This window comes from Pteronotus mesoamericanus, unplaced genomic scaffold (assembly GCF_021234165.1).
Source record: "Pteronotus mesoamericanus isolate MK-2021 breed Mesoamerican mustached bat unplaced genomic scaffold, CSHL_Meso_final scaffold_21, whole genome shotgun sequence".
Lineage (NCBI taxonomy): Eukaryota > Metazoa > Chordata > Mammalia > Chiroptera > Mormoopidae > Pteronotus > Pteronotus mesoamericanus.
The window spans coordinates 8,475,739-8,494,694 of NW_026555310.1; the positions used below are offsets into that span (position 1 = coordinate 8,475,739).

General features: G+C 37.1%; 1 protein-coding gene across 1 annotated transcript in view; it reads left to right on the top strand.

Annotated features, from left to right (window-relative positions):
* The window catches only part of DBX2 (developing brain homeobox 2), a 37,422-nt gene extending 26,253 nt beyond the window's left edge, over positions 1 to 11,169 (top strand). The window contains exons 3-4 of the mRNA XM_054590882.1: positions 920 to 1,107; positions 10,840 to 11,169. Of these exons, the coding sequence (XP_054446857.1) occupies positions 920 to 1,107; positions 10,840 to 11,169 (518 nt within the window). The remainder of the gene's footprint in view (positions 1 to 919; positions 1,108 to 10,839) is intronic.
* The last annotated feature ends 7,787 nt before the right edge of the window (positions 11,170 to 18,956 follow it).

Below are 18,956 nucleotides of genomic sequence, written 5' to 3' on the forward strand. Positions count from 1 at the left end.
TTCTAATCTCAAAATCAGCTGATTAGCAACTGTAATTCCATCTGTAAACTTAATTCCCCCTAGCCATGTAATGTGACATATTCACAGGTTATGGGGATTAGGACATGAGCATCTTTGGGAAGACCATTTTCTGCCTACCACAACTAGGAAGCTAAATGAATGCTTGTTTATGAATGAGTGAATTAATTAATTAATTAATTATGAATGACACTCTTAGAGGGTAGGAACCAGTGTTGTGCTAGCCACAGAAAGGCAGAAAAAGTAGTTAGTAGTTAATGTCTCAGACCTGAAGGAGTTGGTGATCCACTGAATTGGGGAGGTGATGGTGGTGATTGGGGGTCTTCCAACTGTCTCTTCTCAGATGAAACACCTCTGATTCTTACAAGCTTTCCCTGACATCCCAGATTAAGATCAGACTTCTTGTTTTGTGCTCTTAAGTACCATGCTTAGGGATACATTATTACATTTGTGATGCTAGTTCAATAGACACATTTCACTAGATTTTACAGGTAATGTGTGTGATAAAACACATCTATATTGTTTCTCTGTATGTAGCATTGAACAGTGTTTGGCATATGATCAGTGTTGAAAAATTTTTTGAGAAAATAAATGAATGAACAGGTAAATGAAGAATTAGAGAAAACAAACTGTTTAAACCACCTACTACTGGTTCTGCATTGGAATTTTGTTACCTGGGACCATGGACTTTCTGACTTGGCACAGAACTGGCAGGGCAAAGAGCATTTCTCAGATTCTTAACAGAGTCCATGACCAAAATTGATAAAGAGGTGCTGCTCTAAGTGTGCAGAGTGCAGAAACAAGGAAATTGAGCCATGGTACAGACAAGGAGGGTACTGCCCTGGGAAAGACAGACTGACTTCTCCTCACTAAAGCTTTTGTGTCTTTTTCTCCCTTGTAGGAGAGGAGAATGTGCTGCCTCTCCTGACACAGGACTCTAATTCCAAAACTCGGAGGGGTATTTTAAGAAGAGCCGTCTTTTCTGAGGACCAGAGAAAGGCTCTGGAGAAAATGTTTCAGAAGCAGAAATATATCAGCAAAATAGACCGAAAGAAACTTGCCATCAACTTGGGACTGAAGGAATCACAGGTACTAAGGAGCAGGACCATGTTCACTGCTCCTGATTTCTGAAGGAATACAATGAAAACCATCCATGTGGCAAATACTTGTTGTACTAGGCTGGATCCTGAAGCATTATTGAAATGATTTTCATACGTTTTTTAGTGGGTGGAAATATATGTCACAATTTCTCTTTGGAAATAGGTCCATTTGCTGAGAGGTCTAGGTTTTTGCCTTATTAATTCTTCCCAATTAAACATAACTGCTAAGGATGTAGCATTTACATCATTAAATAGTTTGTTCAGTTTTTAGAAAAGCCCGCTACTTATTTTCCTACAAAAAAGGAACTAATTTTCCCATCTTTTTCTTCATTTTCAATCCAAAAGCAAAGTATGAATGAGGGACTCATAAATCCCTCTTAATAATTTCATTATTTTGCACTTTGGGTTTATGTCAAGTACAATTAAGTAATCTCAAATTTGCAACACTTACACATCCTTCTTGCACATTGATGTTTCATATAATTTTGAATGAGATGCTGTTACCTTTTGGTCACAGAATATTCCATTTAAAGCTTGGCCTGCTGGTTATAAATGATTTAACTGTATAAGGTACTAGCATTTCCTATGTAACCCTTCTAATCATCGTATGAAACAAGCACTGTAATCACCCACATTACATAGATGGGGAAACATAGAAAGGTAAATGTAGGCCCAGTGTCCCACGGCAGGCCCCCCTGACTGTGGAGTCCGCATTCTCCGTAACCTAGAGCCTTCATGTACGGTTGTGAAGGATGTTCACTGCACAAGGACACTTGGCCAAGGGGGATGACAATGACTGAAACGGCAGGTGCTCTGCTTTTCAAGCTGGCTGTCCTGGTACAGGGCTACATCCACTGGGGTTTTCTGTATTAACTTAAAGGCGCTGAAGGGCTGGCAGAGGCTCTGTGTTAACCACCGGGCTCTGTTTTTCCATTGATACAAACGACCTGGTGTCTAACTTTGGATTTTATTTAAACTAGTTATTTTTGGATGAAACTCTCTTTAACCCTGCTTGCTTTCCCTAGGGAAGCAATCTTTTTCCCCGCCTCCCCTCAGCTTTTTCTAGTTGCTAGAAGCGGTCTGCGGTGTGGCAGAGGGTCACTGGCCTACGTCAGCCAGTCTGTGCTTTGCTCCTGTGTGGTACTAATGGGTTCATAACCTTAACTGACTGCTGTGTACCTCAATTTCTAACTTTAAAGTCAGGGACCAATAGAGAAATTCTTTCTATGTCACATAGCAATTTTGGGTATATGACAGATTAATCAGTAGCTATATCTGGGTGGTCTACCATTTGCAAGACGCTTCCAGGTAAACAGTAAGAGGGAATATCAATAAATCCTGATTAAGATGTACCATTTGCATGACAGGAATTTATATAACCAACTGGGAAGACAAAACAGAAGCTCATGAACAGTTCAATAACAGTGTAAGATAACAACAGTATAGGAGACATCACCTGGTAGGCTAGATATACTTCCAAATAAAGGAGCTAGATCAGTAGTCTTCAAAGTTATGTATCTCTAGGGCCTTATGTAACTCCCATGTCTGGAAAGGACAGTCATGTAACTGCCCACATGCACGTGGGGAGTCTAGTGATGGGATTGCCTGATCCTCAGAAGAATGGGGAGGCCTGAGGACCACAGGGAGCTTGGCAGACCTGGCCTGTATGGCCTTGGTATAGATTAGAAACTCCAGAATCATCAGTAAGTGAGTGGATCAGAAAACTGTGGTTCATTTACACAGTGGAATACTATGCAGCAGAAGGAAAGGAGGAAGTACTACCCTTCACAACAGCATGGATGGAACTGGAGAGCATTATGCTAAATGAAATAAGCCAGGCAGTGAAAGACAAATACCTCATGATCTCACCTATAAGCGGAACCTAATCAACAAAAGAAGTAAGCAAGCAAAATAGAACCAGAGACATGGAAATAAAGAACAAACTGACAGTGACCAGAGGGGAGAGGGGAGGGAGATAGCGGGCGAAAGAAAGGGAAGGGTCATTAAGGAACACGTATAAAGGACTCATGGACAAAGACAACACAGGGAGAGGATTGAAAGTGGAAGTTGCGGGGGGTGTGTATGGCAGGGGAGAGAAATGGGGGGGAAATGGGGACAACTGTAATTGAACAATAATTTTTTAAAAAGATAGAAATTCCAGAATCAGGGAGGAGAAAATGTGCAGGTTTTGGAGGTCAGGGGTTCTTTGGTTGGATAGGTACTTGAAGTAGGTATTAAAAGATGAAAAGTGACTAGGTTTCATCTGGTAGTGCTCTGAGAAAGTGTGAACATCTCTGATAGTACATAAGGTCTTCTTAAAAATTGACAATTGAAAAGAGAATGCAGCACGCATATTAAAGAGTATGAAGAGGATGAGCATATATTCTCTAAATTCCAAGAAGACAAACTGTTTTCCTGTTTGTATGTTATCTTCCAGTTCTTATCCATAGGAACATAGTTTTACATAAATGATTACATTATTTTAAAAATTCAAGTGCCTCAGGAATGAATGCTTTTTTATTGAATTTGCTGAACATCTCAGAAATAATTTAACATTTTCTTATTTGCACATGTATCTAATTACACAATTGATACATGATACTTCTGGTAAGTTCAAACAAAAGAGATATTAGTAAAGCTAAAAATTAAAACTCATCTATTCACTTTACAATCCAACTCCTTGGTTACTACTGTCATTTTTTTAACTGAATATATTGGTGTGGCCCCAGTTACCAAACCATACAGATTTCAAGGGTACAACTCAATGAAACATCATGTGCACACTCACCCCCAGCAAAGTCTCTTTCGGTCCCCATTGCCCTCCCACTGTGCCCACCTCCACCTGCCCCAACCTCCTACCCTCTGGCTATCACCACAGTGTTGTCTGTGTCTATGTGTTAGATATACATGTTTTTTCCCTCAATTCTATCACCATCTTTCATCCAGTCCCCCATCCACCCTCCCTTCTGGCAGCTGTCATTCTGTTCCATGTATCTATGCCTCTGTTTCTATTTTGTTCATCAGTTCACTTTATTCATTAGATTCCACATATAAGTGAGATCACATGGTATTTGTCTTTCTCTGACTCGCTTATTTCACTTAGCATAATAATCTTCAGGCCCATCCATGCTATTGGAAAAGGTAAGATTTCCTTCTTTCTTTATAGCTGAGTAGTATTCCACTGTGTAACTTTACGACAGCTTTTTTATCCACTCTTCGGCTAATGGATGCTTGGGCTGTTCCCAGATCTTGGCTATTGTAAATAACACTGCGGTGATTATAGGGGTACACATATTCTTTGAAATTAGTGTTTCAGCTTTCTTTGGATATACTCTTAGAAGTGGGATCTCAAGGTCAAAAAGCAGTTTCATTTTTAATTTTTTGAGGAAACTGCAGATTGTTTTCCACAGTGGCTGCACCAGCCTGCATTCCCACCAGCAGTGCACAGGGGTCCTTTTCTGTACATGCTCACTGGCACTTGTGTGTTGATTTATTGATGATGGCCATTCTAACAGGCATGAAGTGATATCTCATTGTGGTTTTAATTTGCATTTCTCTGATGACATTGAACATTTTTTATATGTCTATTGGCCATCTGTATGTCCTCTCTGGAGAATTGTCTATTCAGTTTCTTTGCCCATATTTTAATTGGGTTATTGGACTTCTTGGTGTTGAGTGGTATAAGTTCTTTATATATTTATAAAATTAACCCCTTATCAGATATATCATTGGAAAACATGTTCTTCCATTAAGTGTGTTCCCTTTTCATTTTGTTAATGTTTTCCTTTGCTGTGCAAAAGCTTTTTAGTATGATGTAGTCCCATTTGTTATTTTTCCTTTGTTTCCCTTATCCTAAGAAATATATCTGCAAAAATATTGCTACCAGAAATATCTGAAATTTTACTGCCTGTGTTTTCTTCTAGGACTTTTGTGGTTTCACAACTTACATTTAAGTCTTTACTCTATTTGGAATTTATTCTCATGTATGCTATAAGTTAGTGGCCTAGTTTCATTTTTTGCATGTATCTGACCAATTTTCCCAATACCATTTATCAAAGAGACTGTCTACCCCATTGTTTGTTCTTGCCTCCGTTGTCAAATAACTGCTATCATTTTTAAATGGTTCTTGTTTGAGTTTATGACATATCATATATTTAAAAAAATAAATTTGTGTGTGTTGCATATGCACTAATATATAATAACAGAAACACATGATGACTACCACGTGCCCTTACATTTGGTGTCATTTATCTTTACAATGACCCTATGAAATAGCTACTTTATTATCACTGATTTACAAATTAAGAAGATGAGACCTAAAATTTTGTGTATGTATAATTTTAAAGAAAAATGGGATGATCCTGTGCATATAATTTGACTTTTTCTGAAGGACAATACAAATCATCTGTATAAGCAGCACACAGATCACTCAGTAGAACATTACCTGGGCCAGTAACACTGTGCCTCTCTCTCCTAGTCACTACCTGCTGCTCCTACAACCCTGACTTCTAACAGCATAGATCAGTTTTGCCTATTTTTATATAAATAGAATCATTTAGCACTTATTCTTTGGTATATGTCTTCTTTTACTTAACATTATGTCTAGGAAATTCATGCTTGTCGTGGCATGTAGCAGACATTCGTTCGTATTCATTGCTGGGCATCATCACTTGACATACCAGTTTATTCACTTTGATGGTGGGCATTTGGATTGTTCCCAGTTTCTGGCTGTTTTAAAAATGTGCTGACAATGCCTGTTGTTTTGCACTTTGCCTTTTTCCCCAAGTCAGATGTCGTAGGGTGCACCCTTCCATGTCAGTACTTACAGATTCACTTCATTCTTTTTCAGTATCTCTTAACAGATAATTGCATGGATATGTCATAATTCATTTAGCATTCTCAACTTTCAGTCACTTCCAAGTTTCACTGTTGCATATCTTTATGCACTTTTAAGATATTTCTGTAAGATAGGGAACCAGGAGTGGGATTTATATGTGAAAGGGTATGTACGTTTTAAGTTGTGATAGATTAAAAAGGTCTTTTCCAAATATAATATTGCATTAAAATACTGAATTATATTGAATTTGCACTCTTAATAACACAGTCCATTTTTGCAAATTCTCCACTATTTATAACTTTTAAAAATGTTGCCAACTTTCTTGGCAATGATTTTTTTAAAAATTTCCCTAAATACCAGAACTTGAGGGTCTGTTAATCATTTTACTGGCTATTTTTAATCTGTGTATTGGCCTTTTCATGGATGAACCATTTTTTTCCAATCATATTGTCTTTTCATTCATATGTGGCAATTATTTTGGCTGTTAATAAAATTTTTGGAATATTATGGTTAGTAACATTTTCCTGTTGTAAGTGGGGCAAAAATCGTCTTCGAGTTTGTGGCTTTTTTATTGTGGTAGCATATACATAACATACAATTTACTATTTTAACCTTTTTTAAATGTTCAATTCACTGGCATAACGTACATTCACATTGTTGTCCAACCACCACCACCATCCATCTCTAGAACTTTGTTCATCTTGCCAAACTGAACCTCCGTATCCATTGAACAATGTGTCTCCATTCCTCCCTCCCACAAGCCCCTGGCAGCCACCATTCTATTTTCTGTCTCTATGAATTTGACTATTCTGGAATAGTGGGATTACACTGTATTTTTCCTTTTGTGACTGGCTTAGTCCATGTAGCATAATATCTTCAAGGCTCATGCACGTTGTAGTATGTGTCAGAATTTTCTTACTTTTTATACACACAATAATATTTCACTCTGTGTGTATGCTACATTTTGTTTATCCTTTCATCCATCAATGGACACTTGGGTTTCTTCCATTTTTTGGCTTTTGTGAATGATGTTGCTAAGAACATGGGTATGCAAATATCTCTTTGAGTCCATGCTTTTTTTGAGTTTCAGGTGGTGTACAGTATTAATTTCAGGTGTACAACATAATGATATGACAGTTACATAGCTTATGATATGATCACAACAGTAAGTTTAGTAAAACCATCCATCACCATGCAGTTATTACAAGGTTATTGACTATATTCCCTGTGTTGTACACTGTGCATAGCTTATTTATTTTAAGCTGGAAGTTTATACCGCTTATTCAACCCTTTACCTTCTTCACCCATCCCCTACCCACCTCCCTTCTGGCAACCCTCAGTTTGTTCTCTCTGCGTCTTAGAGTCCACTTCTGTTTTGTTTTGTTTGTTCATTTGCTCTGTTTTGTTTTAGATTCCACATATAAGTTAAATGCAAGTGTTTGCCTTTCTCTGACTGACTTATTTCACTTAGGATAATACCCTCTAAGTCTGCAATTTTCAACTGATGTGTCACAAGCATCTTTAAAATGTGTAACACCTGACTATTTAGTCAGGGGTACTGACCTCTTCCCCCTTAGATTGTCAAATTAAAAGTGACAACAGCCAACACAACAATAGCTGTCAGGTACGAATGAATCAAATCAAAATTATACCTATTCTTTTTGTCAGATTGGCAAAATATCTATTTTTTGGTGTGCCACAAATTTTAGTAATTGTATGTGTGTGTATATACACACACACACACAAACTTCTGTATTCATTCATCTATCAACAGACACCTAAGCTGCTTTCAAACTTGGCTATTGTAAATAATGTAATGAACATAGGGGTACATATATCTTTGTGAATTAGAGTTTTTCTTTTCCTTGGATGAATAATTTTTAATTTTTTGAGGAACCTCCGCACTGTTTTCCATAGTGGCTATACCAATTTATAATCCCAGCACTGCATGAAGTTTCTATGACATTCTTTTCAACACTTGTTATTTATTGACTTTTTGATAATAGCAATTCTGACAGGGTGTGAGGTAATACCTCATTGTGGTTTTAATTTGCATTTTCCTGACTTCCTGGTAGTGGTGAGCATCTTTTCATATGTCTGTTGGCCACCTGTATGTTCTTTTTGTAGAAATATCTATTCAGGTCCTCTGCTAGCTTTTTATCTGATTTTTAAATTTAAGTTGTAGAGTTCCATATATACTTTGGATATTAACCCCTTGTTAGATGTGTTATTTGCAAGTATCCTCTCTTAATGGCATTCTTCTCTGAATAAGAACAAGCACTCCCAAAATTGACATGGAATCACAAAAGATCTGAATAGCCAAAACAAGCTTGAAAAAGAACAAAGTTGGAGATATCATACTTCCTGGTTTGAAACTATACTACTACTATGATAATCAAAACTGTATGATACTGGCATAAAAACAGACATATAGATCAATGGAACAGAATAGAGAGCCCAGAAATAAGACCCCATTCATATGGTCAATCAACCTGTGACAAAGGAGGCAATATTATTTATTGGGTTAAAGGCAGTCTCTTCAATAAATGATGCTGGGAAAACTGGACAGACACATGCAAAGACAATGAAACTGGACTACTTTTTACACCATATACCAAATAAACTCAAAATGGATTAAATACCTAAAATATAAGACCTGAAACCCTGCCCTGTGTGGCTCAGTTGGTTGGGCATTGTACCACAAAGCAAAAGGCCACCGGTTTGATTCCTGGTCAGGGCACATGCCTGCGTTTTGATTCCTGGTCAGGGCACATGACTGCGTGGAGTGTGTACAAGTGGCAACAGATCCATATTTCGCTCTCACATGGATGTTTCTCCTCCTCTCTTTCTCCCTCTCTTAACCTGTCTCTAAAAATCAAGAAAATCTAATTTTTAATTTAAAAAACCCTGACAGCATAAAACTTGAAGAAAACATACAAAACTCGGACATTGGTCTTAGCAATATCTATTTAGAAATGTCTCCTTGGGCACAGGCAACAAAGGCAAAGATAAACAAATGGAACTGTAAAAAACTAAAAAGCTTCTGCGTCCTTCCGTTTAATTCTTTTGGGTAGTTTGTGGATTTTCCTTATATTTCTGGTGTCTTTATTTGTACATAAATTTCTTATTTTCATGTAGTCAGCTCTACCTTTTTATTTGTAGCCTCTGTGTTTTATGTCATTCTTTAAAAACATTCATCTCCCCAAGAGTATAATGATAATCTCTTATATTTTCTTCTAGAACTTTTATAGTTTTGTTTTTATGTTTAGTTGTTTAATCTGTGTGGAATTTGTTTTTGTCTTTGTTGAGAAACAGAACTTTTTTCCTGCAAATATACATTTGTCCCAATACCACTGATAGTGAAGAAACTCCTTTCATGATTTTTTAAGTTGAGGCATCACTCAAAAAATTTCTGGGGATACAGACAAAGAAAATAATGAATGTGATGAGAAAGGCAAAAACAAGCTTAGTTGAAAACCCATTAGAAATAACTTGGCAGGCTCTCTAGGCATAAAAGCCCACTGCAGATAATAACCAAGTTTCATGAATAAAACCAAATGCTCTCGTATGTACACATTAGTACTGTTTTCTTATGCAAAGCCTTAATCACAGGGCTGTAACTGGGATGGTAGTCTTTTGGACTCAGTTGTCTGGCATAGAATTCATTTGTAGTCATTTTGAATATGCAAATCAAGTTGAAAGAATGAAGAAATTGTTTTACCAGTCTAGAAAGACTACCTCAGAATGTTTTCCTTCACTTGGAGAAATATTTGGTTGACAAACTTTAATAATTATTTCTTTAGGTACAATTTTTTCAGTGTTTTTTTAAAAAATAGATATCTAAATTATTGGTATAAGGATGTAATATGATTTACAGGAAAGCAATGTGATTTGGTTTTAAGATACCAGAAAACCAGTTGTGAACTTTTCTGCTCAGGCACAGTTGACTACACTGTAGGTAAAGAGGGAGGTTAATAGTAAAAAGAGATTCCAGTGGGGTGGTGGGAAGGTATGGCTTAAATTAGAAACCATCATTGTAATTGGATTAATTACAGTCAATTGTTATTTATTGAACAGAGTTTGATAAATTCTGGGAGTAATCAAACTCGGAAACTGCAGAAAGCCTGAAGTTTCTCATGCACCCCCTACCGGAGACCTAACCTGCAACCTAGCCAGGCATGTGCCCTGACTGGGAATTGTACTAGCAACTCTTTGGTTCGCAGGCTGGTACTCAATCCACTGAGCCACACCAACCAGGGCTGAGAGAAAGCCTGAAGTTTATCTAAACAATATAAATGGTATTCTTAATTTAGTCTCCCAAAGTTCCCGATGAGATCTGAATGCTTCTAAGAGCCTGGGCACTAGTCTAAGTGCTTCCATTTTACGAGCTGTGTGACCTTGAACTGACTTATGGCTCTGAATCTCAGTATTCTTACATGTTAATGAGGACTTCTTGCAGTCATTGGGTGTATCAGATTATGTCATCCACATCGAGTGCATGGCCTGACACCTGGTACAAAATTAACAATCAGATGCCATTACTAGTGGATAACATTTCCTTTGAATAAATACTTTAGCGCAGACTAAATGATTTAAAATATTGAAGAGAGTTAAATCAGTCTTGAAAGATGGCAGACTTACAGGATGTAACCAAATTACCACAGTTGTTTCATTTTTTAAGTGTATGTGGGGATATTATACTGAAGTAATTTCTCAGATGTCTTTGAAGGAGCCCATGAGAAAAGCCACAAGGACTTTTGCTAGGCTGGCTCTCGTCATAAGGTATATTTTGTAGAAGGCACAACAGAAGAAATTACAGTTTAAAATGCTGAAGTGAATTAATATGGAGTAAGTGATTATTTTATCCAATTATTTTATCAATAGGTGAAAATTTGGTTTCAGAACAGAAGGATGAAATGGCGGAATTCCAAAGAAAAGGAAGTGCTTTCCAACAGGTGTATCCAAGAAGCAGGCCTTCAAGAGGACCCCCTCTCGCGACCTGCCCTTGGCTTCCCTTCTCCATGTCCTTCACTCTGGGACGTCCCCCAACCGCACTCCAGTCCAAGATGGAGGGAGAATTCGCCAGAACCTCCAGAAAGACTCATACAGGAGGGTTCAGGGGCACAACCTCCGGAAGCAAATTCACTGCAAGGTGCCTTATATTTGTGTTCTGAAGAAGCTGGAGGCAAGGGTGTACTTACTGGGGCCGTCTGAATGCAAGCAGTCCTCCATGTCAGCTGAAAAGAACACTTAACTAATAATCTTTGGACTTTAAATCCAGCTAGCTTGTGCCTCATTGGTGCCTAAAACCTAACACTTCTGGAGTGATGCACAAACTAATGCTTTAGGAAACTCTTTTGGGTCGTAGACTCAGATTTAATTTGTAAGTGGAATAGAATCTCCCAGAAAGTACGATAGGACTGAAAAAAATGAGAGTAATAGTTGGCTCAGTCTGAGTATGTGTATATATGGTGTGTCTCTATGTGTGTATATATATATATATAAATATTCATTAAAATACATTAGCAGAAACCAGTTCCTCTTTAAATACTGCATGGAGCAAATTCATTTCCTTTTATATGAAGAAAAAACAACCATTGACCAAATGTCATTAATTTTTTAAAAATAATGGAAAAGTTGAACTTGAGTCCAAATTTTTATATAAGAACATGTTTATAAAATTTTTCTATTTTCTGGTTTTGTTCAGTATCCAGCTGTAAATGAGTTTTAACAACTCAGCAATCCTAATCAATTGAGCCCCTGTTAGATATATACATTGAAAGTATGTATTTAAAATTAATCCAACAAGCAAACGAGAAGAATTTCTGAATGTAACTACTAGTATTCTTAATTTTCCAGTCACCATCATGAGGGTGGTACCCTTTTAACCAATGATTATCTTTTGATCTCTTCCCTGTAAGAATGGGCCTTAATCAGGGTTTGCAATGTAAAATGCCTTTTAGGGCCTGTCGGGTAAAAGAAGGGCATGACCCGCCTAAAGATATTTGAGTTTAATACTTTTTAAAGTGATGTGTTGGCCAAATGAAACATCTGTGCCAAGCGGTTTGTGACCTCTGGCCAAGACTTAAAAAAATGTCACAATTTTTTAAATGTTCCCAACTGGACTACAAAACACAATACTGATGCAATCTATAGTGATTTCTCTTTGCACTTCTAGTTAGAGACTCAATTTTCCACTTAGGTGCTCTACACTACATATATATGAGGTTGTTTTATGTATTAACAAACACCACACAGATGTTTAATGTTTTTGAGTACCCTGAAATAGTAGTATTATAAAATTGCCTTTCTGGTAACGATTTGCTTAGTTAATCTAGAATTTTTATTCCAGGTCCAAGAAAAAATTATGTTTTACTTTGAAGGAAATGAGGCAGAAAAAGGAAATGATGTGGTTTTGAACTAGGTTATTATTAATCTGTGGACAAGAAACATTATTAGAAGTTCATGATGTGGAATTTTGTTAGTGAGAAAGCTGCATAAAGAGAGTGACTTCTAATTTGCTTATGTTCTTAACTATAGACTTGGAGGGTTTAGAAAAGATAATATTTCACCATTATGCTGCACACCTGAAACTGGTATAATATTGAATGTCAACTGTAATTGAAAAATAAAAAAAATTTTTAAAAAGAAAAGATAATAGTTTTAGTCAGCATCAGGAAATTATTTTCTGTGAATGGAATTTGAATTGGTATATGCTGGCCTGTGTCTCTATCACAAGATCTTTTATTTAAAAGTCATCCCAGAGAAAGCTTTTCTCAGTGGCTCTTTGTGGGAAGTAGAGGCAGGGATCTTCTGACAACAAATTAAATTTTAATTTTTAAAAAATGTTTAAGTTATTAGTTTTAGGTGAACAACATAGTGATTCGACATTTATATAACTTATGAAGTGATCTCCCTGAAAAATGATTTATAGTGTGGTTTCTTTTCTTTATACGATGTTAACCTCATTTACATTTATTGGGTCCTTATTATGTGTGAGAGACTGTGCTAAGCCCTGAGGGTGGGTTAACTTATTCAGTCCTCGTGACAGTAACCCTATGACCTAGGCAATATTGCTGTCAGAATTCCTGTTACCCAGACAGAGGACCTGAGGCTGTATGGTTAGGGTGATTGTCCATGGCCATGAGGTTAATGAATGGCATTTGGACCCTGGCAGTCATGTTTCAGCTCTTGAAATCTTACCAACCACGTGGGGGTGCATAACACTATGGGATGCATTGGAAGACATAACATTTTGAGAATTGCAGTGAAGTTTATTAAAGAAATTCAGAACCACATTGTACTTTACCAGCTCTTATTTGGGAAATAGTTTTCTCTTCAGTATTCTCTTCTCTATTCATTTTGAAGTTTAAGGAAAGTAAAGAACTGCAAAAGCCTTTAACTATGAAGCCTTTGTAGAGATTAATCCCAAAGGAGTGTGAAATTAAAATAGATTTTTATCGCTCATTGCTAAAAATTATAAAGTGCTTATCTTTGCTCAGTATCTATTGAGAATAACTTGAAAATCAAGTGAGAGACACTGTCATAGCCATTGATTACCCAGGTTTTAGAAGTGGGCTAATTGGTACTTAAATGATCTTCTCCCAGGGTTTCGCCCCAAGCTCTGAGACTGAGGAGAGGCTCCTCTTTGTAAGGCTGGCTTGATATTCGAATATACAAATAAATCTTTTAATCGGTTTCCACTTTGGAATGTGTTAAAGCTTAGGAAAAGTACTCTTTGGAGGAATATATTAGGACTTAGAAAACACACAAGCACATACATGTGGCATCCGCCCCTATGCCTGCTGTGCCTTGACTTGGCCGGAATTGTTGGAAAGAACCTCTGAGCTTGCTATTCTAATTGGCGAGAGTCTCCCTTCACTCTCAATGTATGTTCTTCTAACCCTCCCTTTCCCTACAGTGCACTTACATGCATATTTTCCTCAGTTATCTAGATGCTGACTCCTTTTCTCCATGTGATCACATATTAGCGTATTTGTTGCTTTCCAGACAAACGCTGCTCTAGTAAGTACCAGCACCATAGAAGCCTGGAGGCAAAAGTAGTTAAAAAAATTTTAAGTAAATTGTCAAGTGGATCTTAAGCAGATGAGAAGGAAAAAAATGGTGAGCATCATCCTCTGGCACTTATAAACATGACTTTTATAAAGCGAAGTATAAAGGGCTAGAAGTATGTAAGCAGGTGAGGCATGATCACTGGATGTAGGGACAGAGAAAGCCATGATTATTGATGTTTAAAAGGCAACTCTCTTTTCTTGGTGAAGAGGTCGTTTGAGTGGGAAACCCAGTTATTTAGGCCAATGATTATCAAATTTTAAAAATCTATACACATGAACAGGCCATACTTTCCAACCAATATTTGGTATGTGCTCAGATTTGGACATATATTTCACACATACTCTTCACATTCACCCCTTCTTCTCTACACCTGAAGATTATTATACATATAATTTTTTTCATAATCACAATTAAATATGCTTGTCAAATCTACACATTCCTTCTGTTCCCCCTTCACTCCCCAGTGTAATGCATATTTTTATTTATATATTTTTAAAATTAAGTTTATTGGGGTAACATTGGTTAATAGCACTATATAAGTTTTAGGTGTACAATTCTGGAATAATCATCTATATATGGGTGGACCAGGGGACGAGGCCAGGGGCTGGCAGGTCATGGCTAGAATGATCATGGGTTTCTGTACCATAAAATGTACTGAAGAATAACAATCTAATGCTTATTTCTTTTGACTCAAAGAAACCTCAGCAAACAGAAAGACAGAATAAAAAGTGAGGGAATTTGGGCTAATAGCTTCAGTGGCATTGAATGTCAAGGAGTATCAAATATAACAAATGGAGAGTTTCTCGCAAAAAGCCACTGTGAAGTTTATCAAAACTCCATTAATTCAAAATTCATGGGAGTGTACACACTTGGATTTTAGCACATAGCCAGCAGCAAACTTACTCATGTAGGGCAATATTCTCCCTCTGTTGAGTTGTGCCTTACAGTCACATTGATAAGTTATTTAGCTTTTCCAAGTATGTATTTCTGTCCACAACATGTGCAGAAGTCAAGCAAACAAAAGGGCCACCGTCTGAAGACGAAGATGACAAGGATGCTTTGCCTTTTTAGTCTAGAATCCCTCAGAAGTCACACGGATATTTTCTCCAAGTTGCTTGAACAACAGAAATTATGGGGAGGATCTTTGGGGATCAGTACATCACAAGATTAAAAGGGAGCCTTTATTGTTATTTAAACATAAAGCAGAACCATCGAGTGTTGATTCTAATCGACAGCTGAAAAATCAGGCATGTCAAATTCTAAAAAAAATACAGTAACAAATAATTAATGATATATAGCTAATCCCATTACTATGAATTTTCATTATAGTTTCCTAAGGCTGGCACAACTGATTCCCACAAACTGGGTGGCTTAAAACTACAAAAATGTGCTCTTTCACAGTTGTGGAGGTCAAAAATCCACAGTCAAGATGTCAGCAAGACCATGGTCCCCCTGAAGATTTTAGGAAGCTCCCTCTTCCAGCTTCTCGTGCCTCCAAGGGTCCTTTGGCTTGGGCTGTGACTCAGTCTCTACCTTTGACTTTATGTGGTCTTCTATGTACCTGTATCAAAATTCCCCTCTGCCCTTCTCCAGGGGCGCCTGTCATGGGTTTTACAGCTGACTCTAAAGTCTAGGATGATCCATTGAAATTTAATTGTGTCTGCAAAGGCTTTTTTTTTCTTTTTTTCCCCCAAAGAAGGCCCCATTCATAGTCCAGGAGTTAGGACTTGGACATAGTGTTATGGGAACCACTATTCAACCTACTATAACTGTATACTACAGTATTACAGCACAAATATTCAAAATAAAAACAAAACACTTCTGTTTGCATTTTCTATAATGGAATTTGACTTACATCGCTTTGGCTTGAACTTTTGTACCAACCAAGCAATGCACTACTTGCAGGAATATTTGAAGCTGAGAAATTTTTGTAAAAATGGCCTACATTTGGGATTTCTTTCTACACTGGGAAAATTTAAGAAAATACAGGGCTAATTTTTTAAAGCTTTCACATGGATTCCAGATGTTGACCATTTAATCCAAGAAGGTGTTTCCTTAATATACAAATGTGGTGCACATCAAGAAATTGGCATTGTTTAATTTATGACTCACACGTGAACCATTGTTTTTTGTGATATAGTTATTTTAACTGATTCATAAACTAAACAATGTCAATATTTTGGACATATACCATATTTGTATAATGAGGAAACACCTTCTTACATTAAATGGTCAACATCTGGGATCCATGTGGGAATTTCTTTGAAATTTTAAATAAGACAAATTAGCATGGTGTACTTTTTCTCAGAGATGCAGTTAGTTGGTAATCAAAAGACAGAGTGAACTTGGTCCTACATGTGGTTAAGCGAATAGGGATGTTGTTGATAGAAACATTCAATAATGTTTTTATAGCGCTATTTTGGGAATGGGGTAAATGGAGGCGTGGAGTGAAATGCACTATGGGCAATTCTTAGTGAGGGATCAAAAATCAACTTTCTTAGTTGGAGTGAGTGTTAAGTTATCAAAAACTTTCTGTAGAGAAATTTGATGACACAAACAAGGTGGTAAATGAGCATTTCCTTTGTCAAGACAGTTCCACTTACTGGAATTTGTCTTAAGGAAATAGAAATGTGCAAGTAGTCTTATATAATAGGATGTTCATTGTAACATATGAGACTTTTTAAGAGCAGTTTTAGGTTCACAATGAAACTGAATGGAATGTACAGAGATTTCCCAATATGCTTTCTGTCCCTCCCACACACATCCTCCTCTCTCATCAGCCTCTAGCACCAGAATGGTTTGTTTGCTACAATTGAAGAACCTACATAGCTACACTGACACATCATTATCACCTAAAATTCATAGTTTATATTAGATTTTGCTTTTGCCATTGTATATTCTATGGGTTTTAAAAAATGTATAATGACATGTATCTACTATTACAGTATCAGAGTAGTTCCACTGCCCTAAAAGTCATCTCATAGTATGTTTTTGATAACAATAGGAGATTGGGGAAATCAATTTTAGCAAATTTATGTAATGAAGTCCTACAAAGCTATTGAAAATAATATTGTAGATGAATGATGATCTATAATAAGGGTTATGATTCATCGTGAAAGGAAAAAACAGATTATAAAACAATAAGTTAATAGCCTGAAACTGTGTGTGTGTGTGTGTGTGTGTGTGTGTGTGTGTGTGTGTGTGTACACGTTTAGGAAAAAGATAATGTATATCCATATATTAACTGTAGTTGTCTCTAAGTTGGCTTAAAGATGATGCTTGCTTTCTTTTCCTTGTTCTTTATTTTCTAAATAATCTACAAATCATGTTACTTTTAAAATTAAAACACACAAATTTTGATGTGGCTGTCTTATAAACATCTCAAATTCAAATGAGCATTCCTTTCTTTTCTTTTTCCCAGGCTTTCACCTCAGAATACAACAGTTGTGCTTGGTGGCCTTTTATTTAGCCTCTTAACAACTTGGTTCTTCATATGTAATATGTTTTTTGTTAGATTACTTCTAAGATACCTTTCAGGAAAAATTCTATTCTGTTTTAATTGTAATGGTAAGCTCTCCTAGAACTTAGTCAGAATAGCTATTTATATTTCTAGACCACATGGCCTTTAGAACTTAACTCATTGGGGGAGCAATTGTGAAAGAAGGAAAGAATTCCTTAATCCTTAGAACCACTTTGTCTAGAAGTTAGGACCATGTGGTTCCAAGACAGATCGCAGGTAGGTGGGACACATGTTTAAATCACTATCAGGTTAGAGATTGTTTTTCTTGTTGACAATTTACATTGTATTTTGATTTCTTCCTGAATTTGTTATTATGTTTCTTCTTCCTTTTTAATGTTAACCTCAAATCCCCTTCAATATTCTGCTTTCCTTCTAATAAACGGTCCATACACAATACACTATACAGATGATGTATTATAAAATTTTACACTATAAATCTATATAATTTTACTAACCAAATGTCATCCCAAGAAATTCAACTAAAAATTTTCCCAATGGAAATTGAGTACAAGAAATTAAGTGCAAGCTCTTCTTTCACCTCAAATATTCACTGGTAGTTCCCGTTTTCAGTAAATAGCAAAATAAGATAACCAGTTGCTGAATTCATAGGAGTCAGGCTGACACTTTACTCCTTGCTCCCCTCTTGTATAATTACAACAGGTCCTTGAATAACATCATTTTATTCAACATACTTACATTGTAACATTGAAGAGAAAAAAAAAAAATGCTTCCCAGCCAGCATGGGGCCACTGTATGGCGTTTGCACAGTCTTTCCACATCTGTGTGGGTTTCCTCCAGGGACTCTGGTTTCCTCTCACAATCGCAAAGATGTGCACACTTAGGCGCACTGACGTGCCTAAATTGTTCCAGTCAGAGTAAGCAGGTGGGGATGTGCGAGTGCTCCTGGGATGGAATGACATCCTGTCCCGAGCTGCCACGATAGGCTCTGCACACCCTCCCCCCCACCCCCCGACTCTGAACTGGAATAAGCAGTCTGGAAAAGAATTCTCCTAATTGTTTTTATTCGTTTTTTTTTTTTTAAAAAAAGAGAACAAATCCATTTTATTTATTTACTTTTCATAACCCTAAGTCCTTGAGGGGCACAGCATTACGTGGATTCTGCATCCAATGGCCTTAGCAGGAGGGTGGTTTCAGAATTCAGCATGAGCCCTGCCACTGTTTCCGTAAACATGAGTTACCTTTCCCCAGATGGCTCTGGTTTTGTTTGGTTTGCCACCAGGAGTCACTGTGTTGTTCTTTGCTTTGTACACAGAAGCACATCTCTTGCCCAGACAGAATTCAGTGTCCTCTCGAGCACGCACACCTTCCATTTTAACCAGAGCTGCGTGCTCCCTCTGGCTGCGGAGAGCCCGCGGAAAGCCAGCAGAAACGGCCTTGGACCATG